Source organism: Monosiga brevicollis, genomic scaffold (assembly GCF_000002865.3).
Source record: "Monosiga brevicollis MX1 MONBRscaffold_2 genomic scaffold, whole genome shotgun sequence".
NCBI classification, from domain to species: Eukaryota; class Choanoflagellata; order Craspedida; family Salpingoecidae; genus Monosiga; species Monosiga brevicollis.
In genome coordinates this window covers 2,762,737-2,779,548 of record NW_001865039.1, presented here as the reverse complement: position 1 = coordinate 2,779,548, position 16,812 = coordinate 2,762,737, and the positions used below count along the sequence as shown (strand labels likewise).

The 16,812-nt window shown below is 53.4% G+C and overlaps 4 protein-coding genes across 4 annotated transcripts; 2 read left to right on the top strand and 2 right to left on the bottom strand.

Annotated features, from left to right (window-relative positions):
- Positions 1-1,166: 1,166 nt before the first annotated feature.
- Positions 1,167-3,572, top strand: MONBRDRAFT_13526 (uncharacterized protein; the record flags this gene model as incomplete). Its single annotated transcript, XM_001742786.1, has 10 exons — positions 1,167-1,349; positions 1,465-1,608; positions 1,795-1,903; positions 2,046-2,119; positions 2,217-2,345; positions 2,464-2,570; positions 2,758-2,871; positions 2,949-3,049; positions 3,163-3,239; positions 3,375-3,572. 10 exons carry the CDS (start codon positions 1,167-1,169, stop codon positions 3,570-3,572), a joined length of 1,236 nt encoding a protein of 411 aa, XP_001742838.1.
- Positions 3,573-4,657: 1,085 nt separating this feature from the next.
- Positions 4,658-6,120, bottom strand: MONBRDRAFT_5334 (uncharacterized protein; the record flags this gene model as incomplete). The annotated part of the gene is made up of 6 exons (XM_001742340.1): positions 4,658-4,816; positions 4,944-4,997; positions 5,197-5,294; positions 5,607-5,748; positions 5,893-5,955; positions 6,082-6,120. The coding sequence occupies 6 exons, from the start codon at positions 6,118-6,120 to the stop codon at positions 4,658-4,660; spliced, it is 555 nt and encodes a 184-aa protein (XP_001742392.1).
- A 674-nt stretch (positions 6,121-6,794) lies between these two features.
- On the top strand, positions 6,795-8,447 carry MONBRDRAFT_22465 (uncharacterized protein; the record flags this gene model as incomplete). Its single annotated transcript, XM_001742785.1, has 8 exons — positions 6,795-6,893; positions 6,917-6,988; positions 7,080-7,185; positions 7,271-7,304; positions 7,428-7,614; positions 7,723-7,854; positions 8,019-8,111; positions 8,226-8,447. The coding sequence occupies 8 exons, from the start codon at positions 6,795-6,797 to the stop codon at positions 8,445-8,447; spliced, it is 945 nt and encodes a 314-aa protein (XP_001742837.1).
- Positions 8,448-8,970: 523 nt separating this feature from the next.
- MONBRDRAFT_31000 (uncharacterized protein) lies at positions 8,971-16,454 on the bottom strand (the record flags this gene model as incomplete). The annotated part of the gene is given in 28 exon segments (XM_001742339.1): positions 8,971-9,198; positions 9,313-9,437; positions 9,527-9,587; positions 9,674-9,770; positions 9,872-9,977; positions 10,065-10,257; positions 10,333-10,578; positions 10,670-10,834; positions 10,939-10,977; positions 10,997-11,057; positions 11,663-11,853; positions 11,995-12,087; positions 12,205-12,276; positions 12,377-12,431; positions 12,557-12,676; positions 12,793-12,905; positions 13,008-13,047; positions 13,201-13,265; positions 13,422-13,499; positions 13,591-13,679; positions 13,782-13,941; positions 14,049-14,147; positions 14,239-14,304; positions 14,377-14,487; positions 14,575-14,874; positions 14,995-15,144; positions 15,295-16,223; positions 16,385-16,454. The coding sequence occupies 28 exon segments, from the start codon at positions 16,452-16,454 to the stop codon at positions 8,971-8,973; spliced, it is 4,122 nt and encodes a 1,373-aa protein (XP_001742391.1).
- Between the last annotated feature and the right edge of the window lie 358 nt (positions 16,455-16,812).

The following is a 16,812-nucleotide window of genomic DNA, read 5'->3' as shown; positions in this document are numbered from 1 at the left end:
ATGGCTGAGCACGAAGCCACTTTTGATCGGGAGCAGCATCGCCTGCGCCGTGAAATGGAAATGCACGAAGAACAGGTCCGCAAGGCACAAGAAGAATTGGCGGCTGTCACAGCTGCCAGCGCTGCCGATAAGGAAGTTCTGCAGCGCGAGGTGGAGCGCAAAACTCGACGCATGGATGAGCTCAAACAGGAAGTTCGGCAGCTTGAAGAGCGCCTGGAACAGCTTGAGGAAGAGCGCCTTGCCAACGTCGAGGTTGATGTGGCCAACGAGATTCGCGACCTCCGTGCCAAGCTTGCCGAGGAGCAAAAGTCTCGCGATCAGCTGCGCGACCAACTGCAAGAGGTAACGGCCAAGGAAGATTCAGCAGCTGCTGAACTGGGCGTCGCACGCAATGCTTTGGAGCAGCAGACCGTCGGGCTTGAACGATTGCGCGAGGAAAAGGAGGCCTTGCAGACCAAGTCCAGCACCCTTGAGAACGATTTGACTCAAGATCGACAGCAGCTGGCCGAACAAACGGCGGCCTTGGATGCCCTCCAACGCAAGGTGACGAGCCTCCAAACCGAGATGCAGGAACAAAAGCGCCAGGCCAAGAAGAAGCTGGCTGCTGCGACGAGTGCTGGTACTGGTGGGGCGAAAAGCGCTGCCCTATCATCAACGAAAGAGAAGCAATACAAGGAAGAGGTTTGCTTTCGCTCGGCCTGGTTGTGTTGGCTTCAATGTTTTTTTTTTTTTCTTCTTTAAAAAATGACTTGTTGTTTCTGTTTTCTAAGGATCTGAATCTGGAATGTAGTCGCAAAACGTGCTGTGGCTGTTGTACGCGTCCTAACGATCCGCGTGTTGTCTGGCCACTTGACAATCTTTCAGATTGCAACTCTCAAGACCAAGTTGAAAGAGTCACGAAGCGCAGGGGGCAGTACTGGCGGTGGCGGCGCCTCGTCTATGGAGATGCAGCGGCTGGAGAAGAAGCTGAAGGACGCCGAAAAGCGGGTACGGGTTGGAACACCGGTGGTTTCAATCATCGCGTGTCCTTCTCACGGGCGTACTCTTGGTAGGTGGAAATGTACAAGGCAGAACGGCAAAAAGATGGCAAGAGCTCCGCGGCTATGCAAGAAGACATAAAAGCCAAGGACAAGCAGATTATGAAATTGCAGGCGGAAGTGAAGCAGATGCAGGACGACATTGATGCGGCTGAGAAGTTGGCCTCCAACAGTTTGGAAAAGTTACAAGAGTTGGAAGTGCTCAAGGTTGAAGCCCATCAGCTGCGAACCGATAATGCTTCACTGCAAGAACAAGTCAACGAGGAGCGCAAGCTGCGCAAGCAGTACTACAATAAGATTGAGGATATGAAGGTGCGCAGACTGTCGGGGGATTGGTGTCAGCGTATGAGAGATTGCGACAAGCCAGACAGATTGCGTCAAAGGTTTGCAAAAGGTGCCGACTCAATCCTTGGTGGCTTGGGTCTAGGGCAAAATTCGTGTTTACTGTCGAGTTCGCCCGCTCAGCGGCAGCGAGAAGGCGCGTGACTGTGTGTCAGTGGTACACTCTCCCGATGAGTTTACGATGGAGATTCGTGATGGTCAGAAGGCTGAAGATTTCCAGTTTGATGCGGTAAGACGCAAAGGGTTGATGAGATCGCGAATGTTACTCAGGGAGAAGCAGGCCCAGGCTAGGCCGGATAGGGGGATCGGAAGCCAGCTTTTGCATGCCAGCAAGCAGTGGGCAAAGCAGTTCCATCTGTTTCTACACCACGCAGCTCACTAGCGCGCCCATGACCAAACTTTTAATTTTCTTCAGGTCTTTATGCCCGGTACAGCCCAAGAGCTCGTGTATGAAGACACAGGCAACCTCATTCAATCAGCCGTGGATGGATACAACGTGTGCATTTTTGCCTATGGCCAGACAGGTTTGTGCCTGGCCTGTGTCTGTCCTGTGTTTGTCTCTTCGCAATGGGGGTGTTTAGAGAGCCATGTGTGTGAAGATCGTTCGCATTGAAAGCAGTCGTGCTCATCATGCCTGTTCCCGTTCGGCTACTTGGGCGTTGATAGGCTCGGGCAAGACCTATACCATGATTGGTGACAGCGGCATGACTTCACCTGGACTAGCGCCCCGAGCTTTTGAGGTTTGTGCCCCAATGAGTTTGAAGGATTTTATCATGCGGCCTTGCCAAGGAAAACTTTTGCGTTGAATGACTGCGGCGGTATGGTGGCCACCTGTAGGATATCTTTGATCTCGTGGATGCCAACTCGGCCAAGTTCAAGTTTGAAGTGTCTTGTTACATGATTGAGCTGTACTGCGATCGATTGCGTGATCTTTTTGGTTCGCCCAAGCAACCTGCGGAGTTGAAGGTATACAACCTACGTCCGTGGCGCACCCTTTTGAAATGTCATTCTGCAACAGCATGTTTGGCGCACACGACCTCATGCCAGTTTGGATACCATCCGCCTCCGGCCGCTCACTATGCAGGTGAAATTGGACAAGCAACGCATGGTCTATGTCGAGGGCTCTCAGGTTCGCCAAGCTGCCACAGCTCAAGAATTGTACAAGCTCTTTGAAGAGGGCAACCGCAGTCGGTGCGTTTCCCCTGCTACAGCCGACCGGCATGCGCTCCGTGGACCCCTCGTGTTTCCTTTTATATTCATCGGACTGGTATCTCACGCGGTGCTCAAATTTCATCTGTTCACTTTGAAACGGTTGGGGGCTGTATCGTGGACTGTATGTATGCACGTGTGTGTTTGTATTGCCTTGCTTTCCCTTCAGAATGGTGGCCAAGACGAACATGAACGCAGAGTCGTCGCGCTCCCATCTCGTCATTGGTATCATCATCCGCAGCACAAGTTTGACAGACGGCAAAGTCACGAGCGGTAAACTAAGGTGAGTAGGATCGTCAGGTCCACGTGATGATGGTGCCGTGCGCTCTCAACGTTGGCCTCTCTGCTCTTGCCAAACAGCCTGGTCGATTTGGCCGGTTCGGAGCGTGCTGGCAAAACCGGTGCAGAGGGCCAGCAAATTATCGAGGCCAAGTCGATCAACAAATCGCTGTCGGCCCTTGGTAAGTTTCGAAAGGCAGGCGCCGGCTTGTTTGCTGCGCACACCAGTGCATGTGCTTGTTCAATGTCCTTCATGCTAACCTGGCTTGGGTGTGGTTGTCGTTTCATGAACCAGGCAATGTGATTACGGCTCTGTCAACCAAAGCCAAGCACGTTCCGTATCGTGACAATATTCTGACTCAACTGATGCAGGTTCGTTGCATCGCCTCGCTTACTTTGATGATTATTGCTCTGGCTGTTACAGTTGGCCTGCTCCGATCGCATGCGGTGTTGTTCTTTTATGCTTGTCATATGGTGGCACTGTCTAACTGGTGGCACGGTGCGTAGGACTCTTTGGGTGGCAATGCCAAGACTCTCATGTTTGTCAATGTATCCCCGGCTGACTACAATACCGAGGAAACGCTCAACTCGCTGCGATATGCCAAGCGCGTGAAAACCATTACCAATGATGCCAAGAAGAACGCCGAGAGCGAAGAAATTGCCCGACTGAAGGGCATCATTGCAAAGTACGTCTGGCCTGCTTAAACGGTACCTGAGGGGTTGGTTTCAGCAATTGAAAGAGTGCAGCGCCCAGGAGTTGCATGCTTACCTCGACTGTGCTCTGCAGGCTCAGGAATGGCGAAGAGTTGGATCCGGAAGAAGATGCCATCTGAGCAACGACGCTGCACCAACATGTTTTGATTTGATCTTGAGACCACTGATTTGTTCCTGAGTGTTGCGTCACAGCAGACTTTGTCACCTTTTGTTCAAAAGTTAGTTCTGTTCAGCCCTTGACCTACTATGACTCAGCCATGCTGAGCCGCGCACGCATCGTGGTGCCATGTAAGTGAGACGCATGTGTCCCGTATATTTTGACTCCTGGCGTCAAACCGCTTCGGTTGTGACGCACCTAATCGTCCTTCAGAGCCTTTAAAAATTGTAATTGACCCTTTACGCACAACATGGAGAGCTTGTGGATGCCCCCCCCCCCCAAAAAAAAAAAAAAAATTGCAGCAGCGTTGTGGCTGAGTTGTAGCACCTCGAACTCACGAATCATGATCAACGACAAAGCGATGCTGGGTGCTCTATAATGTCAATTTGCACGCAAGACAACATGCCAGGCCCGGGTGCAGCCAAAAAAAAAAAAAGAGCTCAAACAAATCTGCATGATACGAGTAGAGTAGATATAGAAAGGCCGACGTCTTTGAAGAAGCAAACAAAACAAGAGCAAGAGCTGACAATCTGCCCGACTGGCAGATGCAAACACTTTGGGCCTGATAAGAAGGGTTGTAGAGGCTGAACGAGACGAAGGGGAGTAGACAGCACAAGGCAACCACAGATATAGCAAAGCAGGGCACACAAGAACAAGACAGGAATGCAAGACCGAAGCATTCTTTGTCCCAGTAGTGATCCTGGAAAGCAGCATCTGTGACCAACTGCAGGACTTTCAAACACGATGAACAGCAAGAAAGGTATCGGAAGCCAGGTCACATTCCTGCTGAATGCAGCGAAGAAAGACTTTCGGTTTACAAAGGGAACTTGCACAAAGGGTCTTGATCGGCATCTATCGTTGGGTCTTTGAACCAGGGGCGGGCAGGGCTGGTTGAAGTTGAGTGCGGTGATGTTTGGCTTTATAAGAGTGTGCAACCGCCAGAGGCCTTCTTGGTCTGTGCCTGTTCCACCAGGAAAGTTTTCCAAGCGTCCTCGTTGAAGCCACCCGTCACTGCATCTGAATCCTCTGCGCGCACCGGTTCGGGCACGTCAATAGCGGCATATCCCTTCTTCTTGGCCTGCACAACAATGATCGCAATCAGGGAACGATGTGAGAGTTTGCTGCCTCGTTCTGAGAGTCCCGGCCAGGACGGCTTGGAGCTTAAGAAGGAAAAAAACGAAAAAAGATCGAACAGCCGCACATACCAGGACAATGTTTTTGTTGGAATCGTCAAAGAGGACCATTTGGTTCTTTTTGAGCTATGAAAAAGCAGATGGTGAGATGCCTGACAAGTGCCTCATCCCTCAGGAAAATGAAAGAAGAACAAGAAGAAAAACAAGAAGAAAAACAAGAAGAAGAACAAGAGGAGGAACAAGAGGAGGAACAAGAGGAGGAACAAGAGGAGGAACAAGAAGAACAAGAAGGCTGAGCATTAAGACGGAAATTCAGCTGACATACCCCCAGAACCTTGCGAAGCTCTTCCAGATGCAGATTCTTGCCAACCACTTTGGGGTTCATGCTCCGATTTTCCGGGTTCCAAGCAATAATTTGCTCATCTGATGCCAGAGGGAGGGCGGGGTCCGTCAAGACGAGGTGAGCATAAAGACGCTGCGTCCCAAACCCGGATGTTTAAAAGGATTCGTGGTAGGGCCTTTGTACGAACCGGGAATGTACTCCTTTGACTTTTCTCCAAAGGCCACATCAAGATATTTGCGGACCAAGAGCTTGCCTGCCGAGATTTGTGGCCAAGCATGACGTGATAAACACAGCGAAGATGGGCCAGTCCGTGAGAGAGGACAGCACCACAGGGGTAGTGGCGGCTTATGTCCAGCCATGGGCCTCTCGCCAAAAAAGCAGCATGTGCGCACCAGAGAGCAAGGCTTCCTCAGCATCATCGGCAAAGGTTGCGATGCAAAGTTTGCCGTTCTCGCAAATGACGGGGGCTACGCGGCGAAAGAAATCCAGGTCGGCAAAGTTGATTTCAATGTTCTTATCATCCAACATGGCCGTCTGTCAGCATGTCAAGTCATTGCGATGGCCATGGCACAAAGCAGAGCGGAATCGCGTGTGAGATGGGTGGTACACGGCTGAGGCTGGGCGAAATTCCACAACAACGCTGGGATGAACGTCAGACAACATTGCCGTGGGATATACCTGAAAGATGGCACCAGTTGTGTGTTTCACCGTGATGGTTTTGTCAAAGTCCAGCACAATGGCCTGCGGAAGATGGGGGCGCACAGTCAGAATGATCCAAATGAAAAAGTGACCAAAGAGCGAGGCGAATTCCGATGGCAGGCAGTGTATGAGCATGTCCACGACCGAAGCGGTCGGCGGGCATCGTACCTTGATGCCAGAGTCAGCGGGCCAAACCGGGGTGCCCATGTTGAAGGGTGCTGATGAAAAGGAGCAGCAACACGCAAGCACGCGACGTGGTCGCCGTCGCGCAGAACAAGCTAGCCCGCTGGCGACGCGGGAGCGTTTTCAACACACAAGGAGGGAACAGGGACGTCCCCCCGCAGACAACAGTGGCCGAACAATAGATCAAGCCAGCGGCAGATGGATGGCTCCCCTGCGCAAGTCGTCGGCAATGTATTTTTCAAAGTCAGCAACCAACGTCACGACTCTCAAGCCCGCTGATACTGTAATCCAGCCTAAGTACACCGACCCAACGACGGCACGCAGCAACCGATGAGCATGACCCCGAACAGCACAGCACAGCACAGCACAGCTCGGTCCCAAGAACGAGGCCGGACAACCCAAGACACCGCGAGACAAAAGGACACAGAGAGAGAGAGACAGACAGACAGACAGACAGACAGAGACAGAGACAGAGACAGAGACAGAGACAGAGAGAGACGGAGAGAGAGACAGAGAGAGACAGAGACACAGAGACAGAGAGAGACGGAGACAGAGACAGAGAGAGACGGGGGCAGAGAGAGACAGAGACACAGAGACACAGGCACGAAGACAAACCCTTGCAAATAACAAAAGAAAATGATCGCGTGGGTCAGATACACAGCAACGATAAAGGGAAAAGGGGCGGAGCTGATGATGGGATGCTCCTGCTGGTTCCGCCCATCTTCTCTCTGTTGTGTGTGTGTGTGTGTGTGTGTGTGTGTGTGTGTGTGTGTGTGTGTGTGTGTGTGTGTGTGTGTGTGTGTGTTTTCTCCTGCTGCAGATCATTCTGACACGTGGTAGCACTATCTTTGTGCAAAGTGTGGCTTTTGTGACGCTTGTACCTGTTTTGGCGGTAAACCTCAGCTGACATTTGTCGACAAAAATTAAAAAAAAAAAAGACTCATTTTCCTTGGAGGCGGTGAAACGGCAGACCGGTTGGCCAGACACCTGCCGGGGCGCGCGCGCACACCACTCAAAGACCGAAAAGGGCCATGTCTAAGATTACCACGCCCTATACCATCCTTTGCTACGGCGATAGCAACACTTGGGGTGCGCAAGCAACTCAACCAGCCCCACGTGCCGTCAGTGCGTGGCCCTCTGATCTCACAAGGCTCGGCCTCCCCTGAATCTCTAGGTTATGATGCCGTGACCCAGACGCGACTCGGCGTGTAAGTGAAGTTGTTGGTGTTGTCAAAGTCGCGTCTCGAGCGCGGCCGCGTCTCTTCAAAAGTGCTTGGTGCAAGGAATCACCTGCTCCGGCTCACTGGTGGCACACCACACCCATGAATCAGGGATGTGCGATGGACGCGCCGCCTCCAAACCATGCTGGGACCAGCTTTTGACGTCATTGAAGCAGGCCTCAACGGGCGTACTACCTGCCTGGATGATCCTTTGGGCTCGGCCAACGCCACTTACTCTTGCAATGGCCGCACTGCCCTTCCTGTCGTGCTGCACACCCACAAGCCTATCGATGCGGTGGTGCGTCCTTCCCTCGCCCTCCCTGACCTCATGCAAGCTGCTTGCGCTGCCGACTGGCCTGCGAGCTTACACCTTGGCCCGGTGCTTTAACACGCTGCGCGTGCGTAGATACTCTCCTTGGGAGGCAACGACCTGCAAGACCGCTTTCGCATGACCGCGCCGTTGATTCGTGATGCGCTGCGCAACCTCATGCTGGATATGCGCCGCCACACCGTCACCCGCGCAGAGCAACCCCTGCAGGTCAGCAAACCCGATGGGTCAAAGGCGCCATACCCGCGTCCTGCCCGTTACTCACACACGTTCCTTCGCATGCCTCGCGTGCTTGCAAAAATCCACCCTGCACCTATGCTCTGCGGCCCTCAACTTACCCAACCATTCCTGCCTGCATCCTGCCCTTGGGTTAGATTATTTTGTGCTCACCGATTCGCCTCGAGCTGACGCCCATTGCCCGTGACTGGGGTTTCAGTGAGACCTCAGCCGCGACGGCGCTAGCCTTGGTGCGCTTGCTCATGCGATGCCGTGCTTTTTTATTGCGCTTCATCCTTGCTCCCACTTTTAGCCAATCCTCACGCTTCTTCCTTTCGCTTTTGACCTTGTGACTTGATGATCAGCCCCCCCTACTGGCAGCCCTAGCCGGTGAAATGAAGGTGCTATACCTAGACTGTTTGGCTCTTTTTGAACCAGACCCCTACGACGGCGTTCACTTCCGAGTCGAGGACCACGATGCCATTGCTTCACAGCTCGTGAACAAGATTGCAACCATCCCCAACGCTCCGCCCCCCTTGTTCATGTCCCCGGCTTCGAAGGACACTCCCACAAAACTCGACCATTGACGCCATTCTCGGAGCGGAATAGACCAATTTACAAAATCAGCTATGCTTGGGATGCTTTATGCATCGCACGAAATAATGGCCGTCCCAACCAAGAGATAACTAGGACTGACCACACCTCGCCATCGATGACTGAGAAAGATGGTGGTATTATTATGATGAAAAAGAAATCGATTACGATCAGGCGCAGCTCAAGTGCAGCTTGTCCAGCCAGAAAACAAAAGGCTTCAAGTTAAAAACGACTACCACGCGTCCCACCACGAAAACACCATCGCCACACTCAACATCGTTCATCGCGGAGGCTCCTATTCCTTATCACCTATTCACATGTCAATGTGTTTTTTTTTTTTTCTTGGTGACAAAGAATAAGAAGGGCCACAACGCAGCACACACATAAAAAGAATCCAAGAATGGCTGCTCAGAGAACATGAATGCCAACAATCCAAGTCTGGATCATAAGTACATGCAAAAGAAAAAGAAAAAAAATATGTAACGCATGTTCTGAGCACCTTCAAGGCGTTGACGCTCAAAATTCAAACCCCTGGCTACCCTGAGCCCCGCTGAGCTTTACGGCATGGTTTTGGTCGTAGGAGCCAGGCTCAGATAAGAGTTCTTGGTGACAACCACCGCACACATTGACCTGATCCATTTGCGTGCTTGGGTTTGTAACCCCAAAGTAGCGCTTCTCAATCGACTTGAGCGTTGTGGGCGAGCAGGAGTGGCAAACAATGGTGCCGCAGTGGCTACAGTGGGCCTGCAAACACGCAGTCAAAACAAAGTCAACCAGTGCAAGTCAAGAGCACCCGTCAAAACGTCCCGCTGACCCTTTGTCCCCTCGTCTCATCTCTATCGGGCTTCCGACACGAACCCGCTTGTCAGAGAGGTTCTTGCGACAAAAACCACAAAACCCTGCGCCACGCTCCAAACGGGCCATAAAGGCATCAAACGACTTGGGTTGCTCTGATCGGTGCTGTTGCGTCCACAGCTCATCCTCTGTATCACACAGAACCCGTTACAGCATGTCTGATATGAGAAACCGTGACGCCACTGTACGCGTGTGCGCATGCCCGAGGCCGACTGACCAGCTACCAGCACCTCCGACAGCTCATAGTTGAACTTGGTAAGATGCAAATAGGAAAGTGCCTAAAGGTTTGAGTTTGGTCCAAAACATCATGAGAGCATGTTTGTGGACACGGGGAGGAAGGGCGCGATCCAAACGCAACACCCACCTCTTCATGGGAAAGCTGATGGTGGAAGGCGAGCTTGCGGGTCAGTTGCTTTTTGCGCAATGCCACCAGCACCTCGAGCGAGACGTTCTCCTCCATTCTGCAGCACGACAGTGAATGAGCAGGGCAAGTGATGCGCTGGTGATGCGGGATGATGGCCCAAGAGGCAAACTACGTCACAACCAAAGTCGGGTGTCTTACTTGGGCTGGAAATTTTTGGGCTTGGGTACGATGATGGTCTGCCGCCCGTAGAGAGCCACATTGGTGAAAATTCGATTGAGACGCGTAATATCTTCCACATTGCAATCTAAGACCAGCCAGCCGCAAGATGAGAGACGATCAGGTCCACACAACAAGGGCATGGATAAAAGAATTCGAGCGGGCAAAAACCCACCGTAGCGAATGGCCAACCCTGGCAGGGTATCCCGAGTGGTGACGTGATGAATGAGGGTATCCTCATTTTCAGCATCGCTTTCTGCGGCCTGGCTCAGCGCCCGGACTTGGTTGGCCAGGAGGCTGAACATGGAAGCCTGCATCGCGTCGCAACCCTGCGCGCTACGACGCATGACCGCGTCCACCACTTGGTCCTACGAATCAGGGTAGAAGAGGTGCACTTAGGAAGGAACGGTCTGTGTGCAGGTGATCTGGAAGCCTTGACCTACCATGGACATGTGCGGGGCCATGGGGCACACGACGGTGTGCATATCGAGGTTGCGGCGGGCGGCTTGATGGGCACACCCCTTGTAGGGGCAGGAGACGACTTCATCCAAGCAGGTACTCTCGTGGGCTCGCAGCTCGCCCAGTGGGCAGCTGGTCCGACAAAACGAACAAGTGGCCGGTTGGAGGTCCAGCAGTGCTTGCACTTCAGTATCGTGAGTGAACATTCCATAGCTGTGTGGACGACGGCACTGCGGAACGTCACAGACGATGAACATTGCATGAGGCACCAAAGGAGAAGCGAGACATCTGCATGCGAGGCACTCGCGACCAGCTACGTACATTTGGACAACTGGGGTTATTGGTGCTGCTGTACCACCGGTTGAGACAGGCTCCACAGTAGATGGAGGTGCATGAGGGACACGAACGATGATCAATGGCCTGTGAGAAGCAGATGTGGCACTGGAATTTGTCTTCAGTCGGCGACGTCGGCGAATTGGGTGAGACCTGCGCAGGCAAGCCACAAGATGAGATGTTGCAAAGCAGCCCCGGGCCACAGTTGAACCGACAACAGTTTGATCGACACACGGCATTTGACAGGCGCAACATACTGGTTCTGCAGCGGCTTGATCCTCGACTGGCGCAGACGGCTGTACGCACGAGCCGTACGAGGGCAAGGCAGATGGGCGACTCATGCTCATCGGTGCAAGACTGAAAAAGATAATACCACCTAATCCGTACAAATGATAGCCAACAAGTGGGCAATCACCGTGTCGCCCGTGTCGCCCGCCGTGTCGAGAAAGACCGGTTGTAATCCTTGACGCTCCAAAAGGTTTCAAGTTAGAGAGAGAGGCGCGCGAACAGGAAGAAACAGGAAAATGCATGAGGCGCGCATTTGTGTTTGCCACAGTTGTTTGGGTGTGATTTGGAGAAAGTTGTGTTGTTCTCAAGCAAACTGTGTTAAACGTCGCACTATATCTGTTTTAAGTGTGATTTTGAACACGGTTTTATGACTAAGGTGGCACACCTAACTGTGGGTGCACATGTAACGTCGGGGCTTCAGGAAATGCTTTGAGAGTGGGGAAGGTTCCGACTTGTTGACCCATAGCATAGGAGACCAACGACATGGACAACGACTCTGGTTTGATTTTTTTTTTCAATTGCAGGTGCATTGGGGAGGAGGGATGCAGACCACCATGGCATGGCGGTATGAACGTTCGACCCGGCACGGCCCAGCCCATCTTCACTAGCGCTCGGCGCTTTACAAGCAGTACAATGCCAAAATCATCGGGCACATAAAAAAAAAAAGCCATCTCCCGCCATTGGAGGTCCTACATGCGAGCTGATTGATTGTCGAGCGAGTCGAGGTCGTCCAATAGATCAAGGATATCCTCCTCATCATCATCATCCTCTTCCTCAAAGCTTTTAGAGGAACTGGCAGCAGAATCCATGTCTTCATGGCCGGGCTGTTCTGAACTCAGTGCTGCCGCCACCTCCAGGAGATATTCCTGTGGGGTGCCGTGTCGCTGTGCACACCCCAGCAACCAGACGCATATGCAGAGAGGTGTGAATGAGATGACATAGTCCCAAAACGTTGCAAAGAAACGTGCGCCGGTGATCGGTCTACAATGGCGCTTGCTCCTTGCCCTGCCACAGACTGGACCTACCAAGCTTTGAAAAAGAATTTCCGGTTCCAAAAGGTTTGACGAGTAATTCTCAAGCATGGCTGTGACCAGATGCTCTTTTTTGGCTCCCGAACTCTGTTGTGGCAAAGAGCCCAGCAGGTGCAGGTGGCACACCACCAGCAATTGTAAATGAGAAGCGAGTCATCACAACTTTCCAAACACATACACTCTCAAGTGCCGCCGAGCACGCACCGGTTTAGGCCCATCCATCAGATGCAAAACCTGCACCATTTGAGGCTTGGTGGCTGACGCCATGAGGTAGCGCTAAAAGGCATTCAGAACGCCTCTGCCGTGAGATGAAAACACCGTCTCAAGGGGCCAGCCGATCTTGACAACATGGTTTCGACAGTCGCACAACCCGCACCTGGCGCTCCAGGCCCGCCCGTTGAAAACCGAGGCGCACGCCTTCACTAAACACCCTGTAAGTCCACCACGTTGGTGAGTCTGATGACATGATGCCATGGCGCTCGGACAGCACCGTGCGGATGTTGGGACACACTCAACACTAAATTCAGGTGCACAAAGGAGCGCACCAGAGACGTACCGCTTTGAAAATATTTTAAAGGAAGGTCGTGGACCTCCCTCGAGAACCTCGTTATTCAAAATGCGACCCCGATTCTTGACAAACTGTTGCAGAGCCGCTTGCCACTGCGCAGAGTAAGCCCTGTTTGGCATAAAAGGAGGCAGCCAGCATTCTGTTAAGAATGGCGGAAAAGAATGGCGGAAAAGAGAAGGAGGACGGAGGGGGACTCAACATCTCTTTGGAGGTCACTGGCTTACCGCAATTCCGGGATCTCCATGGCCTGGCGCATGATGGTTGTGCCGCGATCCAAAAAAGCCTTGCCCTCGTCAAAGCAGCACTCGTGCCAACTAGCACGCCAGGCTGTGCTCAACTAAAAATGGCCGCCCCAATTGGGTGAGCAGACCCACGAAGCCATTGTCGCAAGCAAAGCCGAGGGCACTTTTTTTAATCTCTGGGCTTGAGTTGAACGCACCATGCTCAGCAACTTGCTCTTCGTCTCATCGCTGGCAGAGCTACATACATCGGAAGGAGACAAAACCATGCAACCAAGAATGGTGCTTGAGACCCTACTCGTATCTATTCCTTAAACATTTCGAGAGGGATGCCCATGGTGCCACAGTACACCGCGCGAGCAAGCTCAAATCAGCAGACAAGCGACAGGATACCTCTTGTCAATGTTATTGCCCATCAAGGTAAGGACGGCATTGCGTTCCAAAACAATCTCCTCCAGCTGCACCAAGCAAGTGCGAGCTATTTGCATCAAGTAGGAGGTCTGCAACTTGGAAGGCTATGCCCCTCCCCCCGAGGTCGACATGAGTCCAGCGCTGCCAGATAGCCATGACCTGAGCGATGCGTCATTGAGCACTCTTGTTGTGAGACGACTGACCTTGGTGCGCGGTGGCTTGCCGCCTTGTGCGACTGCCTCTTCTCCTTGCCGTTTTTGCAGATATTCGAGACGGCGCACCTAAGCGAGACGACGGATAGTAAAGTCAGCGACGCACAAAAACTGTGCCATTTGGTCCTCATTTAGCTATTGTAAGAGTCCGCATTCTAACCTTGCGAGCTGTGTCAACTTGAGTAAGGAACCGTTTGAGGCCCTCTGTATTGGCTGGGCTGCCACGCACGCGACCAGTCACGCGACCCACTAACATGCAATCCAGCAGTACAACAAAGATGTGACCCCAAAAGTCAGTCCTTTGTCCTTTTCCGCGCAACTTCAAGAACAACGCAGCCCGATGAAACATACGGGCTTCCGCATAACCCGAAACGCGCTGGCGCGAGATGACGTGTAAGGGACAGAAAGATGTCACCAGTACAGCCGCATTGCGGACCCCGGCGGGCTGGGAGGCCAGAACATTAATCTGATTGTGCAGTTGCGTGCCCATCTCGGCCATCACGTTGAGACGCTAAACAACACACACACACACACACACCCGCCCCGACGAAGATAGGGGTGAGTGACAGCGAAATGGAAAAGGCATGCGCTTAAGACAAAAGAGCAAGAGCACAGCACCTCAAACGACCACAAAAGGTGGGCCAAGTCGTTGCGCCACATGGTCTTGATGTTTTTTGTAACGCGGTCGCACACGCTGTGGACCACGTCAGCAGACAACTAGATTTGGATCCAGGCAACCATCAAAGCAAGAACACCAATCAAAGTGGCCAAGTTTCTGCGCGATCTAGCAAGCTAAGCGCGCACTCACCGGCTGTATCTGATCAGCATGCACACCCAACGCCCACATTAGCAGGGCTACTTCATGGTTGCTCAGCTATCAAGCATCACGACCAAGCAGTGAGCCAGAGGTAGCAACCGATTGGAAGGAAGCCCAGCAGCGCCTTACCTCGGCAAAAACCTCGTTGTCCAACTGACTCAAAAGCTGGCGCATTGCCTGTGCTGTGCTTGCGGGCAACTGACTGGCCATGGCCAAAGACATGGCAACACCGACCAACGACTACAAAAGTTGAAGATTCACACATGAGAAGAAAATCTACTCGCGACGAAAGATGAGCAAGGCTCAATGGAAGATTCATCCACTAACCTTGGGATTCGCCTTGATGAAGGCCGGGCGCAAGTGTGGAAAGAGCCACAGCGCTGCATCGCCGGCGAAAGAGCGATGACCGTAGGATCGAGCGGCCACATCCACGTGTGAGGCTTGGAGCAAGACGTCATGAGCGCTAAGACTACAAAAGGCGGCTGGGCCGAGAAGTGCCAAGTCGCGCTTGGTAGCTGGCAGCAACAGAGCCGGGTTTGAGGACTGTAGCGCACGCACAATGCGTGCACATTCAGCTGGGGTGTTGATGTTGAAAGTCAGCGCGATGCGCAACGTTCGCGCAGCCGCCTAACGGAACCAGACCACAAGATATGAAATGGAGAGGAGGTCGGGCGATGATTGTCGGCGGACGTTGGTCAACTTGTTGACGAGTCGGTGCGAGAACTAAAACCGGCCCCACGCACATACCTGCAACTCCTCGGGCTCAAGGTCTTCGTCGGCTGATGCACTGACGGTCTCGACCACGCGCGTAGCGAGAAGTTGCAAGGGCTGTGACTGGGTGAGCACGCGACGGACTCGACGAATGGCTCGATCCTCCAGGCTGACGGACATGTGACGCTAGACAAGGGTGCGGGCACATCCACGCAACGGCATCAGTGGTTAATCACCACAGCAGCGCTGTATCGACTGACGGGGCGACGAGCCTTGTTGGCAAACTGGAGACGGCGATACCAGCACCAATGCATTGGATGTGTTGCGAGCGCCTACCTCATCGATCTGAAAGAGCTGATCCAAGACTGTCGTGCGCAGAAACTCCTGTGGCAGTCTCGTGGCCTCGTAAGCCAAACGCTGTAACCAGGGGGTTGGGCGTGGCACCTGCTGAATGAGGTCGCGGGCGAGCAAATGTTTGGCCCAGAAGAGAACGAGCATGACGAAGCGCTCGCTATCCAGTCCGTGCACAGCCTGGGCCAGGATGGTTGATGCCGGGGCTTGATCGTGCAGTAAAAGCTCATCCACACGTTGCGCTAGGGCGTCGTTGGGAGCAATGGCCTCGGGCTGAAAGTGCGGTGCGCGGTCTGGCTTGGGGTGTCGAAAACGAGGCGTGGGCTCCGTGGAGGTATGATGCGAGGGTGTTGCCGGAGCAGGGCTTTGTTCCACGAGATCTGCGGTGGCTTGGAGAAAATTGGTGTCAAGTCCAGCCGGCCCCTGCTGCGGAGCGAAAACATCATCAACATTCACCGACGCTTCTTCCGGCGTCTTCGAATCTGCCACTGGTACAGCTGGTAGGCCATCATCAACACTTTGGTGAGAGGCGACGCTTGGGGGCTCAAGGTGGGCATCATTTGATGGCGTAGTGCCCAGGTTTAGGCCGTTTACATCGAGATCAACGTCGGCCGAGTCCAAAGAGGGGGTGGGCGCCACAGAAGCGGCAGAAGGCGTGGGGAGGGGGGTCACTGTCCAGGGTGTTCTCCTGTTGGCAGGGCTCTCTGAAAAAGCAGCGCCGTTTAATTCCAAATCAGACGTTGTGCAAGCCGTTGGATGGAGCAGGCACCACCCCTCCTTGTCGAGGTGAGGCACGACAATGCGGGTCCAGACGGGCTCGGGGCTCGCCTGAAACTGAGCCCAGTCAGCATCATTCTCGAGCGCCTTTGCAGACTCGGGAGTGGGCCGAAACTCGAGCAATTGAAGCTTGGTTCCTGGAGCAACCACGCCAATGCGGTCTCCTTTGATGGCACTACGCAGCGCCAACCGGCCTTCGTGTTGATACACTCTTGTAATGATGCCTGACCGCAGATAGGCGGTGAGATGTGGCAGGGCTAGCACAGCACGGCCAGACCACTTCCATCCAGCTGCTTACCTCGAGTCTGAATATTTGACCTCCATCCCACGCCTAGACCCCGTGCAGCGAAGACCTGGCGCCACGCCATGGTGACAAGCGATGCCGGGGTTGGCAACACGTGGTGCCCACTCGAGCGCCGGGCAACACGCTAAGAGCTCAAACACACTAGCCCTCGTCGGCAGCCAACCTTGACTAGTCTCCTCACCCGACACAACCCTGGCTCCCCAGCAGCTATCCTCGGCCCGAGCGGCGTCGCCACCAAACACATAAGGTGAGCTCAGAGCCGAGCTGCACCCGAGCACACGAAGAAGTAAAAAGTGCGAAATGAACTCAAGCATGCGCGAAAGGGAAACCACACACACACACACACACACGAGGCGTCTCTGTCTTCATCTTTCTCTCTCTCTCTCTCTCTCTCTCTCTCTCTCTCTCTCTCTCTCTCTCTC